A 21,081-nucleotide genomic window follows, 5' to 3' on the forward strand; every position below is an offset into this window, starting at 1 on the left:
TCTTCCCCAAGAGTTCACATTCCATCTTGCTGAACACCACAGATTCACACATGAAATTGCATGCTGAAGTATTTTTTTCCTTGTAACATTCAAGACAGATGTTTCTCATCCCCTCACTAAAAACACCAGAGAGTGATGTATTAGGCCTTTTTTTAAATATTAGCAGCAATGTTAAAGATTTGCACCACCCCTTGCTGGGAGAAATCATGACTAAAATCTCAGTAGGCAAATCACTTCCATCAGTGCTAACAAGGTTAGTACAATCAGTTATTACGTGAAAAAACTAACCAGGATGCAAAGCTAAAGAAATGGTTCACATGCCATAATGATACAGTATTTGGAAGGCTGCCCTACAGAGGAAGCTCTTTGGGACTCAAAATCCCTGCCCCAGGCACCCGAGGATGCTGGTCTCAGTTAGGCACCAGTGGATTGTTACTCCCATCAAAACTGAAGGTCAGCAGCAGTCCCTGTGAGAAAACAAACAACCACACATTGTACTGTTCAACCACACAGAGCCCTTATTTGTTATAAACCCACTCTCCAAGTGATCCACAAAGCTTGACCCTCAAGGGCAACCAAGAGAAAATCTTCAAAAGATAAAGCTGAAAATGAAAATTCAATTTTCTGTTGTACTGTAGACATTTCAGAGCTGAAAAATAATTTAAGTGCCTAACAACTTGCTTACTTTTTCTCTAGATGAAAAATGCTCTCTTCCTCCAAACCCTCCCATTTTACAGCCATTGGCCTTCATGGCTGCAATTACATGAGCAACAGAAAGAGACAGATTTAAGAGAAAAACAATGGAAGAAAACAGCCTGGAGACCAGCTGCACTTTACATACAGAGGCAAAACATCTATGAAGAAAAATTTCTCATTCTGCTGCTCCCCAGGAAAAGAAGTGGAGAGAATTGGCACACTTTGAGCTACAGCAAAGAACAAATATTTGAGACAGGTTTTGTGAGTGCAGAGTATTCACAGTGCCTATTAAGTTAAAACTATTTTAACTTTTCACCAGTTCTCACTTCGGTCTAGAATTTATTTGAAATAATAATCGAGTTTTATATACAGGTCTTGAAACCCAAAGATAGTATGAAAAAAACAGTGCTTTCAAAAATGAAGGTTTAAAGCACATGAACACGCAGCCTTATTTTCAAGAAATTCAACCAGCACCCCTGACTGTAACAGTATGTCAAGTCAATGATGTATGATGTATGTTTGCATGTCAATGTTTGTATGTTTTGAAAACCTCCCAGATGAACCTGACTGTGTGTTGTTTTAAACTCTTTTCCAAATTACCTGGAAATCTTCAAACAAAAGATGCAATGAAGTGTTTTATGTATCATAAGCAGTCACTTCTCAGACAGCAAGTGTTCCACCTTGTGTTTAACCTTCTGCCTGGGCACAGCCCTGTTTATGAGCAGGCACCAGATACAGCTGTATATTCCTGTACTCCACTCAGCAATGGTACTGAGCTAGACTGAATCAGTCCTCCTACACAGGTGGAGCACAGCGTGTGCCTGTCTCTTCCAGCAATTAAAATTTCTAAGGGAAAGCAGCCAAGTGTAGCACACAGAGGTTAAAAGCTTTAGAGGGAAGCCATGAGCCAGTAGGTTAAATGGATTTGATTCTCTATTCTTTGCACAGTCCCCTAGTTAGCATATTTACCATCTGATCTAAGTCCTTCCACTGCATTAGCATCCTATGATCTCCCTGAGCTATCTCAAGATCTTAAATGCCTCATCCCTAAGTCTTGAAATGAGAACCTGAAGAATCCATAAAAAATCCTTCACTTTTTGTAAAAGTAACTGGACCATGAATTAATTCTCTGAGAGCCTCTTACTCACTCTGCAAGAGGATTTACCTCAGGCAACACTTGGACAGTAGGCAATTTGAGGGCTAAACCTGGGGATGACAGAGCTCAGCTCCTCTGATTTAACAAAGAAAATCAAAATCTGGGCTGAGGAGCTGCTCCTGATTGTGTAGAACAGAGTAGTAGATGTTTGCATGCAAAATAATAAATTTTAGGGTGAGCAGAACAAACGATGGAGGGGCACTTTTTACAACCATTCATGTAATACAGCAGAACATTAGCTACAGACATTAGTAGTCATTAGTCAAAATGATAGTGTGAGTATATTAAGCTTTGTTAATCTTTATTAGTCTTTAAACAAAACAGTATAAAAACCACTTGCAGGTACAACCTCTAGTCTTTGATTAAACAGAATGCTGTATTTCAGAAAAAAAATCCTCAAGGCTGACTCCTGCTCTTCCTGTGGGCTTTTAAAGCAAACAGAAATATCCTGAAAAGAAGCACTGAACTCTGTTTTCTCACTAAGTGAATGAATATAGAGGCAGGTGGATGACCTTTCCCTGCATTTCCTGTGCTTAGATTATTGGCCCAAAAGTTGATGAGCACCTTCGGGTGCTGAGATTTTCAAGGTCAAGCAGTAAACCTGTTGCCACTGATCTTAACAAAAAGTCCATATAAAAAATGCCTTGATGGCTTTCAGAACTTCAAGCAATACCTCTCTGACCAAAGATTCACTTTTAAAGACTCTGGATGAGATTTTAAAATACCTGTCCTTTGCTATGGAAATTGTCCTAGCTATGTCAAAATCAGTGGAAATATGACAATCTCATTTACTCAAGATCTGTGCTTTAGCACTAAAGGTTACAACATCCTATTCATAAGCATCCCAATCATTAGATATTCTGACTACCCAGAAGTCCCTCTAATGACAGATGAAATTTCTCATCTCTGCAGAAGACTTAAGTGATAGAGTATAAGCCAAACCAACTCCAAACAGCAAAAGTGAGAGAACAAGGGTGCACAAAATCTGGGTAAGCTAAAACACCAGCCTCTGTTGCCAACCACTTGGCAGGCAGAAGCATTGGAGCTGTGACATGCAGGGCAGCTGATGCGGCTCATCTAGCTGCTTTACATCACACCCATCCTTCCCACATTTGCTGATACAAACTTTTTGCCTTTCCCTTCAACACCTCCAAAGAACAGCACAGCAGCAGCTGCTGTGTTGTGTAACTAATACCCCATCTGATCCCAGAGGACAGCTTCATCTTAACGGGACAGAGTTACACTCCCTTCAAACCCCTGGAAAATCCTAACTCTGCGCTAGCCCCAGATAACTGCTGAATGCCAACACCAAATGCCTCTATATAGCACTTGGTATTTGATGTCCTACCTTCTTCAGGTGGGTTCTCACAGCAAAGGATAACGGGCAGTGATGCCTTCTGTTCATAAATAGTATGTTTGCCATCTCTCCCTATTTGTGTATTTATGTGCATGTATATATATGCCTTTCATACGTAACCCCAAGAGCCTGTCCTAACCTATCAAACACAGTGGAAGAAGCAGGAGGCGGGGAAAAAAACATTGAGCAATGACAGAAAATTCTGGAGGATCTCAATGCAAAATATTTTACGGAAGACATGAAAGAACAGGTCATCCCATCATGCAGGCTACCTTTTGACTCACCCATTGCTTCAGTGGACAGCAGTTTCCTTGTTTAGTTTGTCACTCGATTATTCAAAGCACAAAAATCCATGTCTCTCCATAAATCACTGGAAGGTAAAACAGGAAGGTATGTTCAAATGTGTCTTAATACATTTTAACAGAATTTCTACTTTTGGGTAAGAAAAAGTTCAGAGAAGAATTAATCTCAAAGCTCCCATATCTTCTCAGAAGAGATGGGGACATGACACTTTGTCAATCAGTTAATCGTATCAATTTCTACAAAGAACATTTATATAAGTTTGATGGAGGTGTATGTCCTATGGCAGAGACAGACAAAATCATTCAAGAGTTATAGACCAAGCTTCTGCATTGCAAGGATGGCGAAGGGCTCAGAGGATTTTTCTTTCCAGCACTATTACAGATATCCCATCAGTCAGGTCCCCTGTATGCAATACAAACAGTTTTCTTTGCCAAACAGATCTAAGGAGGGAGTTCTCTGGAAGCAAGAATGCTTTCCATTCACTGGATGTCCATTATCCAGCCCCACATTCCCCATTTTTGGGGGCACTTCTGGGTATCAGCACCTCGTTCCATCTCAGGCAATGAGGGGCTAAGAGCAGTATAGGGAGGGTAGAAAAAACACTATGTGTATGTGTATGTGCATGTGTGGGTGTAGCAAGACACCCAAAAAATGGTAGGAGAAAGGTAATGGAAAATATTTCAGAGGAATACGAAGGAGCAGTGAGGGCAGAAGCATTCTGAGTTGCAAAGACAAAGCAATGAGCGAGGAAAGGAACAGACTATGCTGGAGACAACACAGGCCATATGGCACCAGCAGGCAGTTGAGAATTTTGATCCAGCTGAACCAGAGGAAACTCTCCCTCCCTTACTTATCAAATTAGTATATTTGGGTTAATTTTGGGGGGCTGCTGCTCCTTCCTCTCCCTTCTTTCCTTTCCCACAACCCTGGTTATTCCCTGTTGAACCCATCAGCACCTGAACTTTTGACACCGTCTCCTCAGGTTTCACACTTGGTAATAGACAAACAGTGGCAGTAACTGCACTGGCAGGAAGTTAATTTTACTGAACTACACTGCTCCCACAAGCTTCTTGAAACTGTCTGAGTCACCACATCTTTTCAGATTCTGTGACTTCAATATCCCATCCTCAGATGATCTTTTCTAGGAAGTAAACCTGTCCAACCTAAGGCTGCAGATAAGCAAACACATTTGTCACCATTTCACAAGTTTCAGTTTTAAAACATTGTGTCTTGCTCCCAAAACCCCAGGTTTCATTTTGTGTGCAAATACTACATGACTTAGTTCAGCCTCACTGACTTTCATCAAAGTGGAAGTGAAGCTTTCCCAGCAAGCCTCTCTCTCCTGGTCAAGGTAAGCATCCAGCTAAGTGACTGCAAGCCCGTTACCAAAAGCAGGAACACGACTGAGAAATTACAGAACTAAAAGTTAAATCTATAATATCTTAAAGATAAAGACAAATTCTATAGTAGAGGACTGTAGCAGATCCCCACCAATATCAGACAGAGATATGTTCAGAGCACTGCAGTAGAGTGGCTTCTGTGCAGCGCACTCAAGGGAGAGTTTCTACAGTTTAAAAATGTAAATTACTAAAAAAACCCTCCACTTACTAAAGATTGCACCATAAGACCAATCTATCCAATAGAAAACCATCCATTAAAACACCTCTGTTTAAGAAATTAAAAGGAATAAAGAACAGAAGGAGATCAAAACTTTCAGTTTGATTCTGGCAGAAAGAAAAACCTAATTACACTGTAAATTTCCTTTCTTAATTTTACTTCCTTTTGTTTTTGGCAAGCTCTGTACCTCAAGGTAAAGATAGCTGTTGAGGAAGTCAGTCTCAAATGGCTAAGAAAACAGACTGAAAAATAAACAAAAATGTGTAATGTTTGTGAGATACCTACAGAAAAGTCTATAAAGACTGTCAAGTTCCGTGGTGATCTGCCCTGGAGATAATGAATCCACAGAAAAGGGGCTCTTCAGCCAAGGCAAAGAATTTTTCTCCTTTTTTTGGCCATTTATCCATCAGATATGCATATTTATGACTTATGAAGTTTAATGATTAATATCCTCACCTTGTAAACGAGGAACAATTGGTCTTGTGCCATACCTGTGGCAGTCAGCACAACAGAAAACTTGCTTTGCTCCCCATTTTCTGCATTCAGGAAGGGCACCAAGGTGGCCTGGGGAGATTTACAATCAAAGGCTTCCTGGCCTGGCCTTTACTCAGCTCTGAGGATAATACAAGCAAGCACCAAAGAGACTCCATATATAGCTGTAGAAATGCCAGAGCGCCATCAGAGGAACACAGCCCATAAATGGCAGAACTATCTAGAAGATGAAAGTGATTTTTTCCCTACAAAATGAGTAATTCTTGCCAAAACATGTTGGATTCTATGGGGCCTTTCATTTTCAGGAGTTTTCACTGGAAAGGAGTAATCAAATTCTTAAAGCCAAAAGCCTCTATTTATAAAACTAAAGAAATGAGGGAAATCGGTCTTAAGGAGGTTTCAAAACATCAGTTCCACTTTCAGCTCTAGGCATTGGCAAGAAAGCAGAAAAGTCTGATCTTCAGAAAATACAGTCAGCCTGCTATGTTCTTCCAGAAAAAGAAAACTGGTCCCTGCAATGGCTTGCACCTCCTAGGTCAGGCCATGCCAGAGAGTGTATGAGTGCCTAGGATCACACAATGGGAACGAGGAAAGTGTCTTCTCCTACAGTAGAAGGCATAGAAATGGACCTGGACCATTGTTCAGGCACACAGGACCACACAGCCCCCATATGACCCCCCTACTGTGGGGAGGAAAAAAAACAAGTTTTAATGTAGAATTGCCTCTGCTTATGCAAGGTCTGGGCTCCTCCTGGCTGCTAATGGCTGGGAAAGGGCAGGAACTGCCACACAGCAGGACTGATTCCAAAACTGCCTCTTGCCACATTTTTCAGACCCGTGGGATGGACTGAAGTGAAAAAGCCTTTAAGAGATATTTTAGGAGAAAAATTCCTGCTTTATCCCAGCTGTGCAATGGAGATGAGGAGAGGCTGGCAGCCGAGCTGATGGCCAGCCCCAGGGACATGCTGATCCTCAGGCTACTCCTGGAAAACCTATGCAGCTGTCCTGCCATCCCCCATTACTAGAGGAATAAAGAATTTGGGACAGTAGATAATTTGCCCATCTCATCTGCTTAGGTGGAGAATTCCTCCAGGCACAGCCAGAGCTGTGAGCCCCACAAAGTGAGGGGCAGTAGTGCAGCCCAATCACCAGGCTGGGGAAAGAATAGTCCAAGAGGCAACTGAGCACACCTCATCAAGGTGTGTAGATATCTAAAGTGGGCTGTCAAGGCAATAGAGCCAGGCTCTTCTTAGCGTGCCAAGCAATAAGACAAGAGGCAACAGGTAGAAACTGATGCACAGGAAATTCTACCCGAGTATGAGGAAGAACTTCTTTATTGTGCTGATGACCACACATGAAACATACTGCCCAAAAGGGCTGCAGACTGTCCCTCACTGAAGTATTCCTCAACCATTTTACCGCAATCTTGCGCCATGCGCTCTGGGATGGCCGCGCTTGAGCAGGGAGGTCGGACCACCACAGGATGGTCTCTTCCAACCTGACCCGTTCTGTGATAGGCTGCAGACCCAAATGAGGCTGACAGTGCTCAGAAGCAGCCGGCTCCCTCTCAGATTTGCATTCGCACGGTTCATTTCAGTAGATGTTTTAAGGTCTATTCCGAAGAGAAAGAAAATAAGCTCTATTTAAGGGCTATTTCGAGGCGAGGAAGGAAATAAAATGGCGGCCGGGCTGAAACTCCCTTCAACGGCCGACAGGGGGCGCAGCGGGGCGCGGCCCCTCCCCGCTGTCCAACATGGCGGCGCCCGGCGCGGCTTCACCCGCCGGGGAGAACGGGCGGCGCCTGCCAGGAACGGCCAGCTTCCGGCGCCCGCCCCTTTCCTGAGGGCCGGGCCTCCGCGCCATGCCCACGCCGGGAGCCGGCGGCGTGAAGGGAGGCGGCGCCCGCCGGTGCCGCTGGGCCAGGGCTACGCGGACTAGCCGCTCCTTCAGCCTCCCGCGGGGACCGCTTTCGGGCTGAAATCGCCGGCGCAGGTGGCGTGAGGGCGGACGGCCCTTGCGGGTGGGCGCCGGAGCGGAGTGAGGCCCGCCCGGCCTGAGGGGGATGCGCGGCTAGCCCGCGCTCGCAGCCAGCCCAGCCCAGCCCAGCCCAGCCCCGGTGGTGGTCGCGGAGCTGGCGTCAGGAGGCCACAAGATGTTCAGCTGGCTGGGCACCGACGACCGTCGGCGGAAGGACCCGGAGGTGTTCCAGACGGTCAGCGACGGCCTGAAGAAGCTTTACAAGACCAAGCTGCTGCCGCTGGAAGAACACTACAAGTTCCACGAGTTCCACTCGCCCGCCCTGGAGGATGCCGACTTCGACAACAAGCCCATGGTGCTCCTCGTGGGGCAGTACTCCACTGGGAAGACCACCTTCATCAGGTAAAATCGCGGTGCCTGCTGCCCCCTCCCAGGCATGCCTGCACCCTCGGCGTCCGGGCACTGGGGTGGGGCAGAACGTGTCTCTGCTGCCTGTGCTATGGCTTGATCCCCCTTCTGTTGCCCCCTTCGCGTCCCCTCAAAGGCTTTTCATTGAAAAGTCACCTCTACTCAAACGCAGAGCATCCCTTCGCAAGCACAGGGTGGTGCAAGATGTCCCATGAAACACCGACGTGGCAAGAAGTAGCCCAGGGCAGGGCTAAGGAGTGCAGCGGGGCAGGAGTGCGGAGATGTGAGTCACTGGGGCCCTCCTGGCCGTTCAAAGTGCAAAGGCTTTGGGAAGCCTCGCGCGGGGCATTCCGTGCCTGCGCTGCCCGGCTTGACCCTTGTAATAGCGATTCTTTTCAATTTGCTGTAGCTTCTGAGGCAGCTTTAAAGGGGATGCTTCGGTTTGCAGTCGTCGCTGTTACAGGCTTGCCTGTGTCTGTGTTTTTCTGCGCTGTCCCAGAGACGACACTCAGAACCCACTTAGAGAAGCGTGAGTGCAGGGAGACCTGCCCCTCTTCAGGGCTCCAGAAGGAGAGCCCTGTTTTAACTGTGTCCTGCTCGGCCGAGATGCAGGGAGCAGCAAGTTCCTTTCGAACTGTAAAGAAAGAGCAGCTGCCAGCAGCTCTTTCATTTCGATGATGTGAAACTGTCACAGACAGGGTTAAACTTTTCCGCTGGACTTCGTTGCAGGGATCTCTGTTCAGCCATGCTGCTAGTTCAATTTGCAGCAGCCTTTCCCTTGGGATCATAGCTGAAGCTGCGCTGTCCGTGTTTCCTATGTGATTCATAAGCTAAGCGTTAAATTCCAGCCTTTTTCTGGTGTGGCTGTGTTGAAATCTGTGGAATTACCCCAGTGTAAATCTGGACGCGAGCCACAGGCAGTCAGCCCTTTGTTCTACCAGTATTTCTTGGTGAAGGAGGGAACTGCAGAGAGTAGAGAGGTGAATCAAATTGACTGTACCTCTAAAGGAACGACCTTGAGAAATGCAGGGGCTTTTTTTTTTTATGTGCTGTAATATTCCTGCTGCTAAATTTCCTGGTCAGGAGCCAAGAACAGAATGCATTTGTGTTACCTTGGCATGTACCTGGCAAACAAAGTTTAAGAATTAAAAGGCAGGTCAGGTGGATGGTGAAGGGTTGCAAAAGACTCAAAAAAGCATTTTGCACATGTTTGCAAAGGGAGTCACTATTCCCAAAAATAGAGAGGATAGCAGAAAGGGCTGGTTCCACCTCAGATCTTTGTTCTGTGATATAGTACCAAACCTGTTTGGAAAGCTTTTTCTATCCTCTGGGTCACAGGCACTCAGAGCCTGAACACAAGGAATTGCTGCATTCCTGATAAGGCTGTCTAACAAAAGCATCTCCTTTTAATTCTTTCCTCTGGACTGTCAGCATCAGTGTTTCCCTGCAGTCTCACCTGCAGGCTGCTAGCAGAGACTTCCTGCCTTTGCCCCTCTCTGTTCAGTGAAGTCCTTCTTGTGTAAGCCACAGCTCCTTTTGCAGAAAGTTTGGGTGCCTAGAGCACGTTACAGGCAAAAGAAGATTGAGTCTTTGCTCATGTGGAATGGCAGCAACAAGCTTATTGCTGCCAGCAAGTGGATCTGAGTCTCTGACAACTGCTTTTCAATCATCCTTCTGTCCTCTTCTCCTAGTTTCCTCCAGGCACAGGACTAGGATGAGCCTACAGGGATGATGGTCAAGCAAAAGTGACCAGGAGCTTTGGCAGCTTCTGCTTCACTGGGGTGCCAAATGGGCCTTCCAGAAAGGCAGAGTCTTCTGTTTAAAATAGTGCCTAAGAAGGTGAAAGTTGAGATCTTTGGTAGAACCCCAGGGTCTCTAACTGTAGAAGTGTGAGAGTCTGTTACTCCAGTGTGTTCCCAGAAAAAGGCCAGAAAACCTCTTGCTCGTGACAGGCTTCCAGTGTGAGCTTGCAGGCACTGCTCATTAAAGAGCTGGGATAAGCACCAGATTAGCATCCATTAGTTATTGTGGGAAGGCAAGTGGGAGCTAAAGTGGAGAGCAGGGAGGAGTTAGAGGGGGCTGGGGGGAAGAAGTGGGAGGGTTGACAACCATTATGTCTTAGCAGTACAGTGAAGCAAGAAACAGCCTCTGGACATTCTGTCCACAGCTTTGTCAGAATGGGGGATAATTAGGGTTATCCTTATGTACCAATTCCACTCTTAAATTGCATCCTGCTTGTACTGCCATGCAATTTAGGGAAATGACTTAATGCCACTAAACAGTCATGTGGAATGAACTCAGTCCTGGCTTACCTGGACCCCAGGACACCTTACTGGGAGGAAAAAAAAAAAAAATTACCCTTAGTCACCTACCTAAGGAGTGTCTGTCTTCCAGACCGCTTTCCTTGTTTTGGGGGGTCTGAGGTGAATCAAGGAAGAAATGCAAGTCTCTGAAGCACCTAAGCTGCAGCATCTTGGAGTGAGGCTGTTCTCTCATCAGGAGCTGCTGGCAAAAAAACCAGTCAAGGTCAGCAGTGAGAACCATTCCTAGAGGTTGAGCCAGGGAAGAGGGAGGTGAGTTGTGTGGGTCCAAGCCAGTGAAGCGAGACCAGAGCATAGCTTGTTTTCAGTGGAACCAGGCTGTTCCCTCTTCTCCTTGCAGGGACACAGAACTGAGCCTTTCTGTGCTATGTGAAAGGTGTAGCATTGCTAATGCAGCTTTTCCATTCCTGCTTCCTGCCGTATCATCTCTTTGTGCTCACTCCCATTTCTCTCCTCAGCATACATTTGGCTGATGCTTTTCCACAGAGTTAGGGGCTGAAAGTCAGTGCTGGTTAGGGCAAGGCAACACCTCTACCTGGGAATATGTGACAGCCACTGCAGGATCTCACTAGAGCCTGGCTTTATAACGTTATTGCTTTTTATGTTTCCTGTAAGAGGGTGGGAGTACAGGACAGAACATTACTCTCCTAATTAACTTAGGTTCTTTGGTAATTTCTAAAAATAATCCTGGCTCAAGTCCAGCCATCCTGTTAATAAAATAAACAAGCCTACTAGAGCCCCACTAACTGTCAACATAGCTTGCTTTTCTGGTGTAGCCACCCCTTCCTCCTACAGCTAATCATTTGCACGTCCTGGCCTCTCCACACTGTTTGTCACAGGCTACACGCAGAGCTCTGGTGTGACCTCCCTGTGTGGCCCTGAACCTTTCATCTGTGCCTGCATGAGGCAGTTGTCACCATTTCCTCCTGCTCTGCCCTTCTTCCCGTTCCGCTCAGCATCACCTCTGCTGCCACACTCAGCGGCATCCTGCAGGGCTCCTGCATGACTCATCACGGGTAGGCAGCCCCTTCCCCCACATCCTGCGGCACTCCTGCCCAGGGAGCCCGGCCTCTCCTTACCCATCTCCAAATCCACTTGGGAGAGGCGACCCCAAGCAGGACAGGCACTAGCACAGCTTTCCTACCCTGGCCCTTCCCAGGAACAGGCCTGAAATAGGCAAACAGCATGATGCTTCCAGCCACATACCGACTCCAGACATTTCTCTAAAAAGCAGATTGGTCATATAAAACCTATTGTCTCCTGCCTGGAGTACTCTGCAGACTTCCCTTACCTGCTGGGAGTCACTCCCCCTGACCTTTGAAGGTGTTCAGCAGCTCAGCTTAAGGCATGCAGCACTGGCAGAGAAAATTGCTTACTGGTGGTTGGTGTTTTCCACAGCTGTTGTTTGCTTTTCTCTCCCAGAAATCCCCACAAATGTGACAACTGCATGTGTTGTCTAGCTTGCCTTTGGTAGCCAGGGCAGGCTGTGCCACTGCTGAGCAGAAGTGCCTTCCCCCCATCAGGCAGTGTCAATAAAACCCTTGTATTTGTCCTTTGCACAATGAGATTCTTATGCTGCTGATACCCTGCTGCACAATGCACCCGAATTTCCCAGAGAGGCCTGACTTAAAATAGGTGGTGTGATAGTGAGCAGTACAAATCTTCATCCCTCTGGTTTCCTACCACTTGTTGCACATAAGGCAATAACATTGGTGTGTAGTTACTTCTTTTGTTCTTTTGTTGAGATTTTTTTGTTTTGTGGTTTTTTAAGTCTTAAACATGAAATAAACACAGAAATGCTTTGAGACATTAGCTGAGTGGAGCGGTGATAAAATTTTTTGAAACAGTCTGTCTGAAGGAGTTGCTATTCCACGCAGGACTTTTGGTTAGTTTTTCTGGGAAGCTTTACCTATAAATAAAAACAATTCCCCCCCTCAACTAATTTTTACTCCTGCTCAAAAATTGTCATATTACACGTGCATTTCAAGCCTCTAAAAAATAAAAAAGGTGGTTATTACAGCAAGGCTGCAACCTAACATCAGGAGTAGGGGGCCTTTCTCAAAAGCCCTTCACTTGTTACATTTGACAGTTGTTAACACTGCCTATTTCTTTTCTCTCTAGTATTAGCGTGGGGTGAATGCAAATATTTATTTCTATGGATTCAGTGAATTTTCATCTATATAAAGTCACTGGCCTGACAGCAGCGTCCATCAGGGACTAGTGAATTGCCATCTAGGAGGCACAGGCTTAGTTTCCAAAGTCTGACCAAGTGGCTTCTAACCTAGCAAATAGTTGAGCATTGTAAAGAGCTTCCCAGGGAATTGAACCAAGAACATTCAGGTGATAATTTACAGAGCCCTTGGTGGGAGAGAAGTAACCCCTCCTTGTTCTAAGGTGCTTCAAGCTAGAGAGGAGTTGCTGTGGCTGCCAGGAAGGGGTGTTGTGATCACCTGCCAGAGAGATGGCACACACCAGCACTACTTGCAGTCTGCTTTTCTCAAGCAATGACCCACTTCTATAGGAAAGTTTGAGAAAACCCTTCATAAGCTTTCATTAAATAGGATCTATCCACCCTAGTATAGGAGGTCAGAGGGCTGCTCTCTTCCTGGATTATTTCAGGTCTTTTAGGAGCTGCTCAACAGCTGCTGTTACATCTCAGTGTTCTGCAATTAAGAAGAGTCACTTCTGGTGGCCTTCTGGAGAGCACGGGACTTGGAAATCATTTTGGACAAAAGATACAAGAAAATACATGATAATATACCAGTAAAGGAGGTATGGTTATCTCCTAAGGGAATTATGGATATGTCATTTGTGGAGGTATTATTGATGCAGTATGAGTGTGTACCAAGCCAGATAAGTATCAGTGGTTTGTCCTGGGTATACATTTGGTTGTTTTACCTCTCAATCTAGTTGATTTGGCCTTGCTTTTTGGGAACTGAAGACCCATTTGCTGACATGGTATCAATAAATAGCCTGCACAATTTTTTTTGTTGATCCTTAAAACACTAGATAGTGCTTACCTGTGTTAAAATGACAGTGAAAGCAAGAACCCCTAAAAAGCCTTCATGCCAATGGTCCTATAGTCTCTGACCACAGGGACTTCCCTCACTGAGACTCACCTGAGTGAACCAATTCTGATGCTTAGACTTACCAGTCTCAATCATGAAAAAAATCTCCAGTCCTTCTCTTATTTCCTTTTCCACATCCCCATAATCTAGTTTTAACATGACAGCAATGCTGAAATAATCTTTCTACCTACTGAGGATTAGGTCAAAGCAATGGGAGAGGGAGTGCCAGCTATCCTCTGGCAACAAGCAATACATTATTATACTGACTTCCATAGTCCGGTAGTCATTTTATTCCTGTAACTAGCTAGAGCTTATTATTTGTCACTCTGACACCATCTCATACTGAGGGCTGGACCAGTTCTAGCTTCTTTTTGCAAGCCACGTGGACATAATGGTCTTAGTTTTCGGCATAGCATCAGCAGGTGGTTTTCTGCACCCACACACACAGGCCTGGCTTCAGTGGTGGCATTTGGCACCTTTGTGAGACAAAGGGAACTGTCCCATGCACACACCATTGACTCACCCTGAATTTGGCAGGGTCAGTTGGGATATGGTGCCATGGTCCTATTCAAAGCCCTAAAACCCCATGGGTGACTGTCTTTCCCTGAAATTTGCCAAACTACCTTCAGGAAATAATAAGGGATGCTGTACTTAGTGTGCTATCTAGCTTGATATATAGCTTGGAATATACTCCCCCACCCATGTGTGTAGTGCTCAATATGCTTGAGCAGTTTGTAATGCAGGCCTGTGGCTGCATTTCAGAAGCACACAAGGATAGAGACTCAGACTTCAGTCAAGTGCAAGGGAAGTTGGCATTTAAGCAACTGATCTGGACTGATGGCTAAGCACATTAGTTGTTTGAGTCTGTTGAAATGAGCAGCAGCAAAATAATTGATATTGGCACCAAGAGCCAGTAGGGTTTCAGGATTGTAGTGGTTTAACAGTAGCGTGTAGTAGGATTAACTCTGTGATTGCAGTGAACTTCTGTTTTTTACTGTGCTAAGTCTGCTCCAAGTGTCTTGAGGATTGAAGTACACAAAATGATGCAACACTATGAGAATATCTTCCCAGCAGCTATAATGGTCTTAATTTCTTAATCCACCTTAAATGAGCTTTCAATGTTGAGGTCCTAAGTAGAAAAGCTACCAAGACATTTATCAAACAATTGAGTGACAGTGCTAAAAATAGTCTCTGAAGGATCCATGCTCTTAAGCTTCATAATTGCACTGCAATCTGCAGTACAACTCATTTAGTACTTAGCAGTTCAAGTCTCATGCCCACACCCTGTTTTTTTCACTTACAGGTACCTGCTGGAGCAGGATTTCCCAGGGATGAGGATTGGACCAGAGCCTACAACTGACTCCTTTATAGCTGTTATGCAAGGAGATGTGGAAGGCATCGTTCCTGGAAACGCGTTGGTGGTGGATCCCAAAAAACCATTCAGGAAACTCAACGCCTTTGGCAATGCCTTTTTGAACAGGTCAGTACTCAAGAACTCTTGTTCTGCAGAGTGAAGTTAGAACCTAATGAACAGCACAGCAAGTAATGCAAAGGGATAAGACACTTCTTTTCTCCCATCCCCATGGCTGATGCAAAGCCAGTCCAGTCCTTCCAGATGCACATAAGTCAGTTGCTGAAGGGCTGATAAATGACAAACCTTCATTTTACTTGAACAGACAAAACAAAAATGACATCATGGCCTAATCTTACCCTACAAGGAGACCAGAGGTAAATATATTCTTTGTTGTTCTCCTCCCCCCCCTTCAGTATTTCTAGCTTCTTCCATTTGTAATCAAAACCAGGCACTCTCCATTCCCATGCCTTATACATACAACCTCATGTGCAAATTGATGACTGCTCTAATGTGTTTCCTGTAAAAAAGAGTAGCAGGGTGTTTGGACAGCAGCTCTGTGACATGAGGAATTTAACCTTTCCATCCCTTAGACCCAGCCCAGCCATAGGGAGATTTTGGATCTAGGCCTCGCAGGAAGCCAGCAGCGCACACCCATATCCTAGATGAGCACGAACTGTGCTACAGAAGGCAGCAAACTGACTACACCCATCATCGATGCCTTCCCTTACACTGTGGGAGACACTGGAAACATGGCAGCTGCTCAGCCAAACAGCCAGGAAAGGTGGGCTGGGCTCTGGCTCCCATCTGATCTCCCAAGCTTAGAGAATGACTATCCAGAGGGTGCAGCATCTCCTGTCAGTACTGACCGCAGGAGTGCTGGTGTAGGCTGCAGCGAGGCAGGGAAAGAGCCTGCAGAGAAGCATGGGGAGAAACTTGCTGGCAGGAGAGGGACCTAGCTGGAGTCACTGCTGTACAGAAAACCTCACAGTACCTCAGGGTGACCCGAAGCAGTATCTGATCACTGCACAGGAGCATCATTCAAATACATCAACATGGTCCTGCACCAGAGAGACTTTGAGAAACTCTTGTTGTTGCATAGGGCCTAGAACGCCTGCACCTGACCAACAGTTATGTCAGGTGACTGCCCACTCCCTATGCCAGGGCAGAACAGTAATTTGTCTTAAAAGAATAACAGGTCTTTTGCCTGGAATGCAGAGATCATGGATAGAGAGGACATAATTCAGAGCAGCTCAGCTGATATCCAAGAACAGCCACAGCTGTTCACAGCAGACAGTTCACTGCAGAGAAGGAACATTAGGCCAGGCATGGGGGGCAAAAAAGCAAACACTTCTGAACTAGCCTGATGGATGTGTCCTGAATGCAATTTGCTTCTGATAAAGCAAGGGATCTCTGCATGCATTAACCCAGTTCACTGTATCATGCTGTGCTCTTGTTATGCTTCTTCTACTCTTCCTTCTCCTGAGGAAAGAGTCAAGCCTGTGCAGGCAGCATGACAGAGGGACACAGCAGTGGTTCAGCAGCAGCATAAGTACAGTCCTTTTAGCAATACAGGGAGTAAGCACAGCAGCTAATGACATCTTTCTCTTGCTGACATGAAAAAAGAGGGGGTAATGATTTCTAAACTGACAGAGGAGACACGCTAAGAGGGACTGGCTCAGCTGTGTGAACATCACATGCTGAAAATGCTGATGCCAATGCCCAGCTAATTAGGAAATTAAACACACTGAAGGGAGTCAGAAATTTAGCAGATGTAAGTCCTGGTGCACCCACTGGACCATATCAAGCTGCCCACACTTACTTCTCCAGTGGGCCTGGCTTCTGGGCGAGGGACAAGCAGAGCTATCTCTGCCTTGTATGTACCTTGCTGCTGCTACATGTATGCTTAGGCCCTGACCTCAGCTAGGAGGCTGTGAGCAAGAAATTTGCAGAAGGGAGCTAATCTGCAGGGGCCACACCTCTAAACTGAGATAAGAGTGACCATAGGAAAGTCTGCTTTGCCCGGGGATGCTTAAAGGTAACATAGATGTTGTGAGCATCTATGGAAAGGGACAGAGCAGCATGAGGCAGTAGCATTCACACAGGCCAGTCTGGTCTTGCCTGAGAGGTGGCAGCCCACAGCACTGTGTCCTGTGGGGTGCAGAGCCTGCTGCTCCAGGAGTGAGCATACACCCTTAGCTGGGACTCCTTCCCCAGAAGAGACTGGGATCTGCTGCTTTCCAGGAAGCAAAGGAAGAATGGTACAGTCAGGATTTGGCTGTGAGACAAGCAAATTATGCTGCTCAGTATCCTCCCTCCCTTCATTCCCAGGAGATGGAGCATCTGCCCATACCTGGGAGATAGGGCTGCCCAGGGCTGAAATGAAGATAGCAGGTCTGCAGAATCATGTCTCTTGTCTGCTCTTCTTGCCCCAGGTTGTTCCTAGGCATTGAGAGAAGGGTTTGTTTTCCTTTTTCCAACTCTGCTGGCCAACCCCCACCTCTGAGAAGATTCCAGAGAGATGAGAAGTTGCACCTTGTTATCAGGAAGACTTGTTTGGCACCAAGGGCCTGGAGCAAATTCAGGAATCTTGCCCATTAGTTCTGTATCCCATTGTTGCAAGAATTTCCCCATCCCCAGTTTGTTTTGGGAAGCTAAAGTGGAGTCAGTCCTGATTTTGAACAGCTGGAGAGGTAGATAACATGTTCCTTCAGCCCTATGCTCTGACTGTAAAGGTGGTGAAACTCTAGTTTGGCGCAGCATTTTCCCCTTCATATGGCCCCAAACAGAATTAGGTCGGCCTCCCTGAGGTCCTGCAGTTCTTCTGGGACAACAGGAGGCCAGCAGCCTTAACTCTGCCAAAAGAGCCAGAATGCACTCACTCATGCTGGCCTCTGACCTTATATCTGAAATCTCCTGTGGAGTACTTTTCCTAGAGAAACTGGTGGAAAATCCCCCTGCCCCATTTAATATTACAGGACAAGGAGTACTCAGGGCTGTAACAATGAAGAGCAAACCTGGGTTATCAGGACAAGGGAATAACATGACCTCCTGAGCCTTTTGTTCTCTGCTGCTGTGCCTGGCACTTAATAGGATAATCAAGCCAGTCCCCCTCTTTGGTATGAAGTTACACATTACACGGAAATGCTCGCTGTTGTCACCTGCCAAACTGGGGATGTTACAGACCACTGTAACATGTGGTCTGAAATAGCTGACAGCTTAGGGGAGGAGACACTCATTTCCCCATGAGCATTCACTCTTATCAGAATCTTCTTGGAGTCATACTAATAGAGCAATTGGGTTGTGGCACAGCCTGGAGGAATTCAGAGGTGCAGGGGCTTCTGCAGAACCAGACACTCATCAGATCATTGCAGGGTTGCATCTGCCTTGACTGCACTGAGTGGTCCTTGTGCCACTCCCTCCTCTGTGGTTCTGCCTCCTCCCACAGTAACATGTTTTTTGTGCCTGGATGTCACACCACCCTATTAATATGCATATGTACACACACACATACACACTCAGAGCTGCCTGGAATGCCATCCCAAAAAGGCTATCCATGAAATGCTACCAGGAGCTACGGAAGCAGATAGGCTTTTAGTGTCCTTTGCTGTTACTAGCAACTGAAATAGATGAGCTGCAGCCCACAAAGCACAAGTGACTCTTCTTAGGCAGTGATTTGCATAGATACAGGATGGGGAACAACTAGCTAAACAGCAATTGCATAAATGGGCCTGCAGAGGGGGGAGCAGTGAATTACAAAGTGAATGTGAGCTAGCAGTGTCATACTGCTGTTAAAAAAGCAAACTTGTCACTGAGATGTATAAACAAACTGTCAAGTCTAAGAGATAAGAAGCAATCCATCTACTGTGCTCACCACTAGCAGGGCTATGGCTGGAATATGTCAGCTTGTAGCATCATGCCTGAAGAAGAAATATGCGGAGCAGTTTGAGAGGACCCAAAGGAAGGCTGCAAAGGTCTTCAGGGATTTAGAAAATAGCTAGAAAGGCAGCTAGAGAGAACTGGAAGAGATAGGAAAAAGAAATAAATAACCACCAAACTGATTTCTATAGAGGAAAGACTGAGGGCAGCAGGGCAACAATTGTCTGCATTGTTGCAAGAGGGGAAAAATAAATAATTTTCCAGCTCACTTGTGTTTGTGACTGAGAGGCATTATAGCATATGAAATTTAGATTAGACATTAAAAAAGAGGATTTACTGTAAAGGTTATTAAGTAATGGAGTAGACTCACAGCAAATGTTGGTGAGTCTGCATTTTTATGGATTTGAAGAACACTTTAGACAGATAACCTGACTGATCCTGCCTTGAGGCAAGAGGATAGACTGAGCAACCTCTTGAGAGTTCATGATGCCTATGCTTTACTACTTCTGTGGTGCAATAATAGCACACTTCTTGTCTTTTTAAAACAGATTTGAAAGAGAACAGAAGTCCTACAGAATTGCTGATTTTTTTTAAAGCAAATTATTTCAGTTCACTTGAGTTCAGGACTCTTCAGGGGAACGCTTAACCAAAGAAATACAAATACCACTTCTTGTTAAAATCTAAACAGCACATAAACAAAACCCCAAATATTTTCATAATTCACAACTTGGGGGCCCATATAAAAAGTCTGTCATAGGTCATGACTGAGACCCATATTCCAAAGGCAGCAAAACAGAGAAAAGTGTCTAGTTCTAGTTTCATTCTCATTTCTTTAAGTAACAGTAGCTCTAAGCTCCAGCAGAAGACTTGAGAGATCAGAGTCTGACATGTCCCGTGCTGCCTATGATGTGTAGCACATCACGACTATGTTTTGCTTTTTTTTTTTTAAACATTTATTTTCTAAACAGGTTTGTCTGTGCCCAGCTACCTAACCCTGTATTAGAGAGCATCAGCGTCATTGATACGCCAGGAATCCTTTCTGGAGAAAAGCAGAGAATTAGCAGAGGTAAGTCCCAAGTTCAGTTCTCTTCTAAATGACAGGAATGAAAACCAAAGGAACTCTATATGATTTTCACTTCACACTAGACAAGCTGTGGATAAAAGCAGTGGTAGGAGCCTTTCAGAGCTACAGCATTTCTTTGCAAATGGAGACCAAAGGGTCATGGTTAATCTTCTGCAGAGAATTCAGATGTTTTCAGGGAGGGCTGCTGACAAGGTCAGCAGTACCTGTGTCACAGTCCAGTATTTCCCCACGGAAGAGATTTCTATCAGAGTCAAGTGATAACTATCTGCTTTGCAGAACCAGTTGCTTTCAGTGGCTTACTGATGATCCATAGCCAAGGTCTCCATTGTAATTTACCTGGTTTCTTGCACTGGCCAGGCTTCCTAAATCTAGTGTAGGACTGGATTGGGTTTAAGAACCACTGGCACTCAAGTTTCTCATTGCAGTAAGGAATCTGGAAATCACAAAATCCTAGCGTAATTTGGGTTTAAAGGGACATTAGTTTTAACCCCCCCACACCTTCCACTAAACCAGGTTGCTCAAAGCCATATGCAACTTGGCCTTGAATACTTCCAGGGATGGGGCATCCACAACTTTTTGGGACAAGCTGTGGCACTGCCTCACCACCCTCACAGTAAAGAATTTCTCCTCAATATCCAATATAAGCCTATCCTTTTTCTGTTTAAAACCATTCCCCCTTGTCCTGTTACTACAGACCCTTGTAACTGGAGCTGATGAATAGCATAGAGTCTCTTAGTGAACTTCTGAGGTCACTCTCAGACTCACCTTCTGAAGTGGGCAACATCTTTATACTTTAAACCTAACCTCTGTGGTCACCTTCTTGGTCTGTAAGCTGATGGTGGCCTAGCTTCCATTTCTGGAAGGTTCCTTAGATAAAGCTGGGAGCTATGCACCATTTCATTGGAAGAAAGCCAAGAGCAGAAATCTCAGCATTCAGGTTTGAGATCAGTTCTCATGCACACTGCCTATTAACAGTGCACAGTTGAGTTTCAGCAGCACAGGCTCCACCCCAAAGTGCTGAGGCCATATTTCCATGTTCTGCCCCATAAGATTTCAGATGACTCATTACTTTCAAAGTTCTATGACATTTTTGCATTGAAATTTTTCTTGGAAACATTCTTTTTTGTTTTAGTCAAGCAGCCACCTCGCACAGAGCCAGGTCTTGTTTGTTATGCTGGGATTTTCCACCAGAGGAACCTTAGCTAGCAAAGAAGTGTCAATAAAGCACAGCTACAGTTCACAAAAAACCCTTCACATTAACTTTTTTCAGGATGGGCCTCTGCACTGCTAGGGAATCAGAAATTCCAAGGTGTGCCAGCCTTCATGAGAAGGTTGAAAAATATGTTGTGCAAGCATTCCTCCCCTCAGCAGAA

The 21,081-nt window shown here is 45.5% G+C and overlaps 2 protein-coding genes across 7 annotated transcripts in view; one reads left to right on the forward strand and one right to left on the reverse strand.

Annotated features, from left to right (window-relative positions):
* The window catches only part of CAPN14 (calpain 14), a 32,699-nt gene extending 25,351 nt beyond the window's left edge, over nt 1-7,348 (reverse strand). For 4 of the 6 annotated variants that reach the window (XR_014953967.1, XM_085575872.1, XM_085575871.1 and 1 more), the window contains exon 1: nt 3,201-3,359. The gene's annotated coding sequence lies outside the window, so the exon portion shown is untranslated. Of the gene's footprint in view, nt 1-288; nt 468-3,200; nt 3,360-3,493; nt 3,580-6,931 lie in introns of those variants that run through there. The other 2 variants (XM_085575868.1, XM_085575869.1) reach the window with 2 other exon arrangements.
* Nucleotides 7,349-7,483: 135 nt separating this feature from the next.
* Nucleotides 7,484-21,081, forward strand: part of EHD3 (EH domain containing 3) — a 30,221-nt gene continuing 16,623 nt past the window's right edge. The window contains exons 1-3 of the mRNA XM_021537018.3: nt 7,484-7,999; nt 14,698-14,874; nt 19,593-19,690. Of these exons, the coding sequence (XP_021392693.1) occupies nt 7,773-7,999; nt 14,698-14,874; nt 19,593-19,690 (502 nt within the window). The 5' untranslated portion in view covers nt 7,484-7,772. The remainder of the gene's footprint in view (nt 8,000-14,697; nt 14,875-19,592; nt 19,691-21,081) is intronic.

This window comes from Lonchura striata, chromosome 3 (assembly GCF_050655825.1).
Source record: "Lonchura striata isolate lonStrDom1 chromosome 3, ASM5065582v1, whole genome shotgun sequence".
Lineage (NCBI taxonomy): Eukaryota > Metazoa > Chordata > Aves > Passeriformes > Estrildidae > Lonchura > Lonchura striata.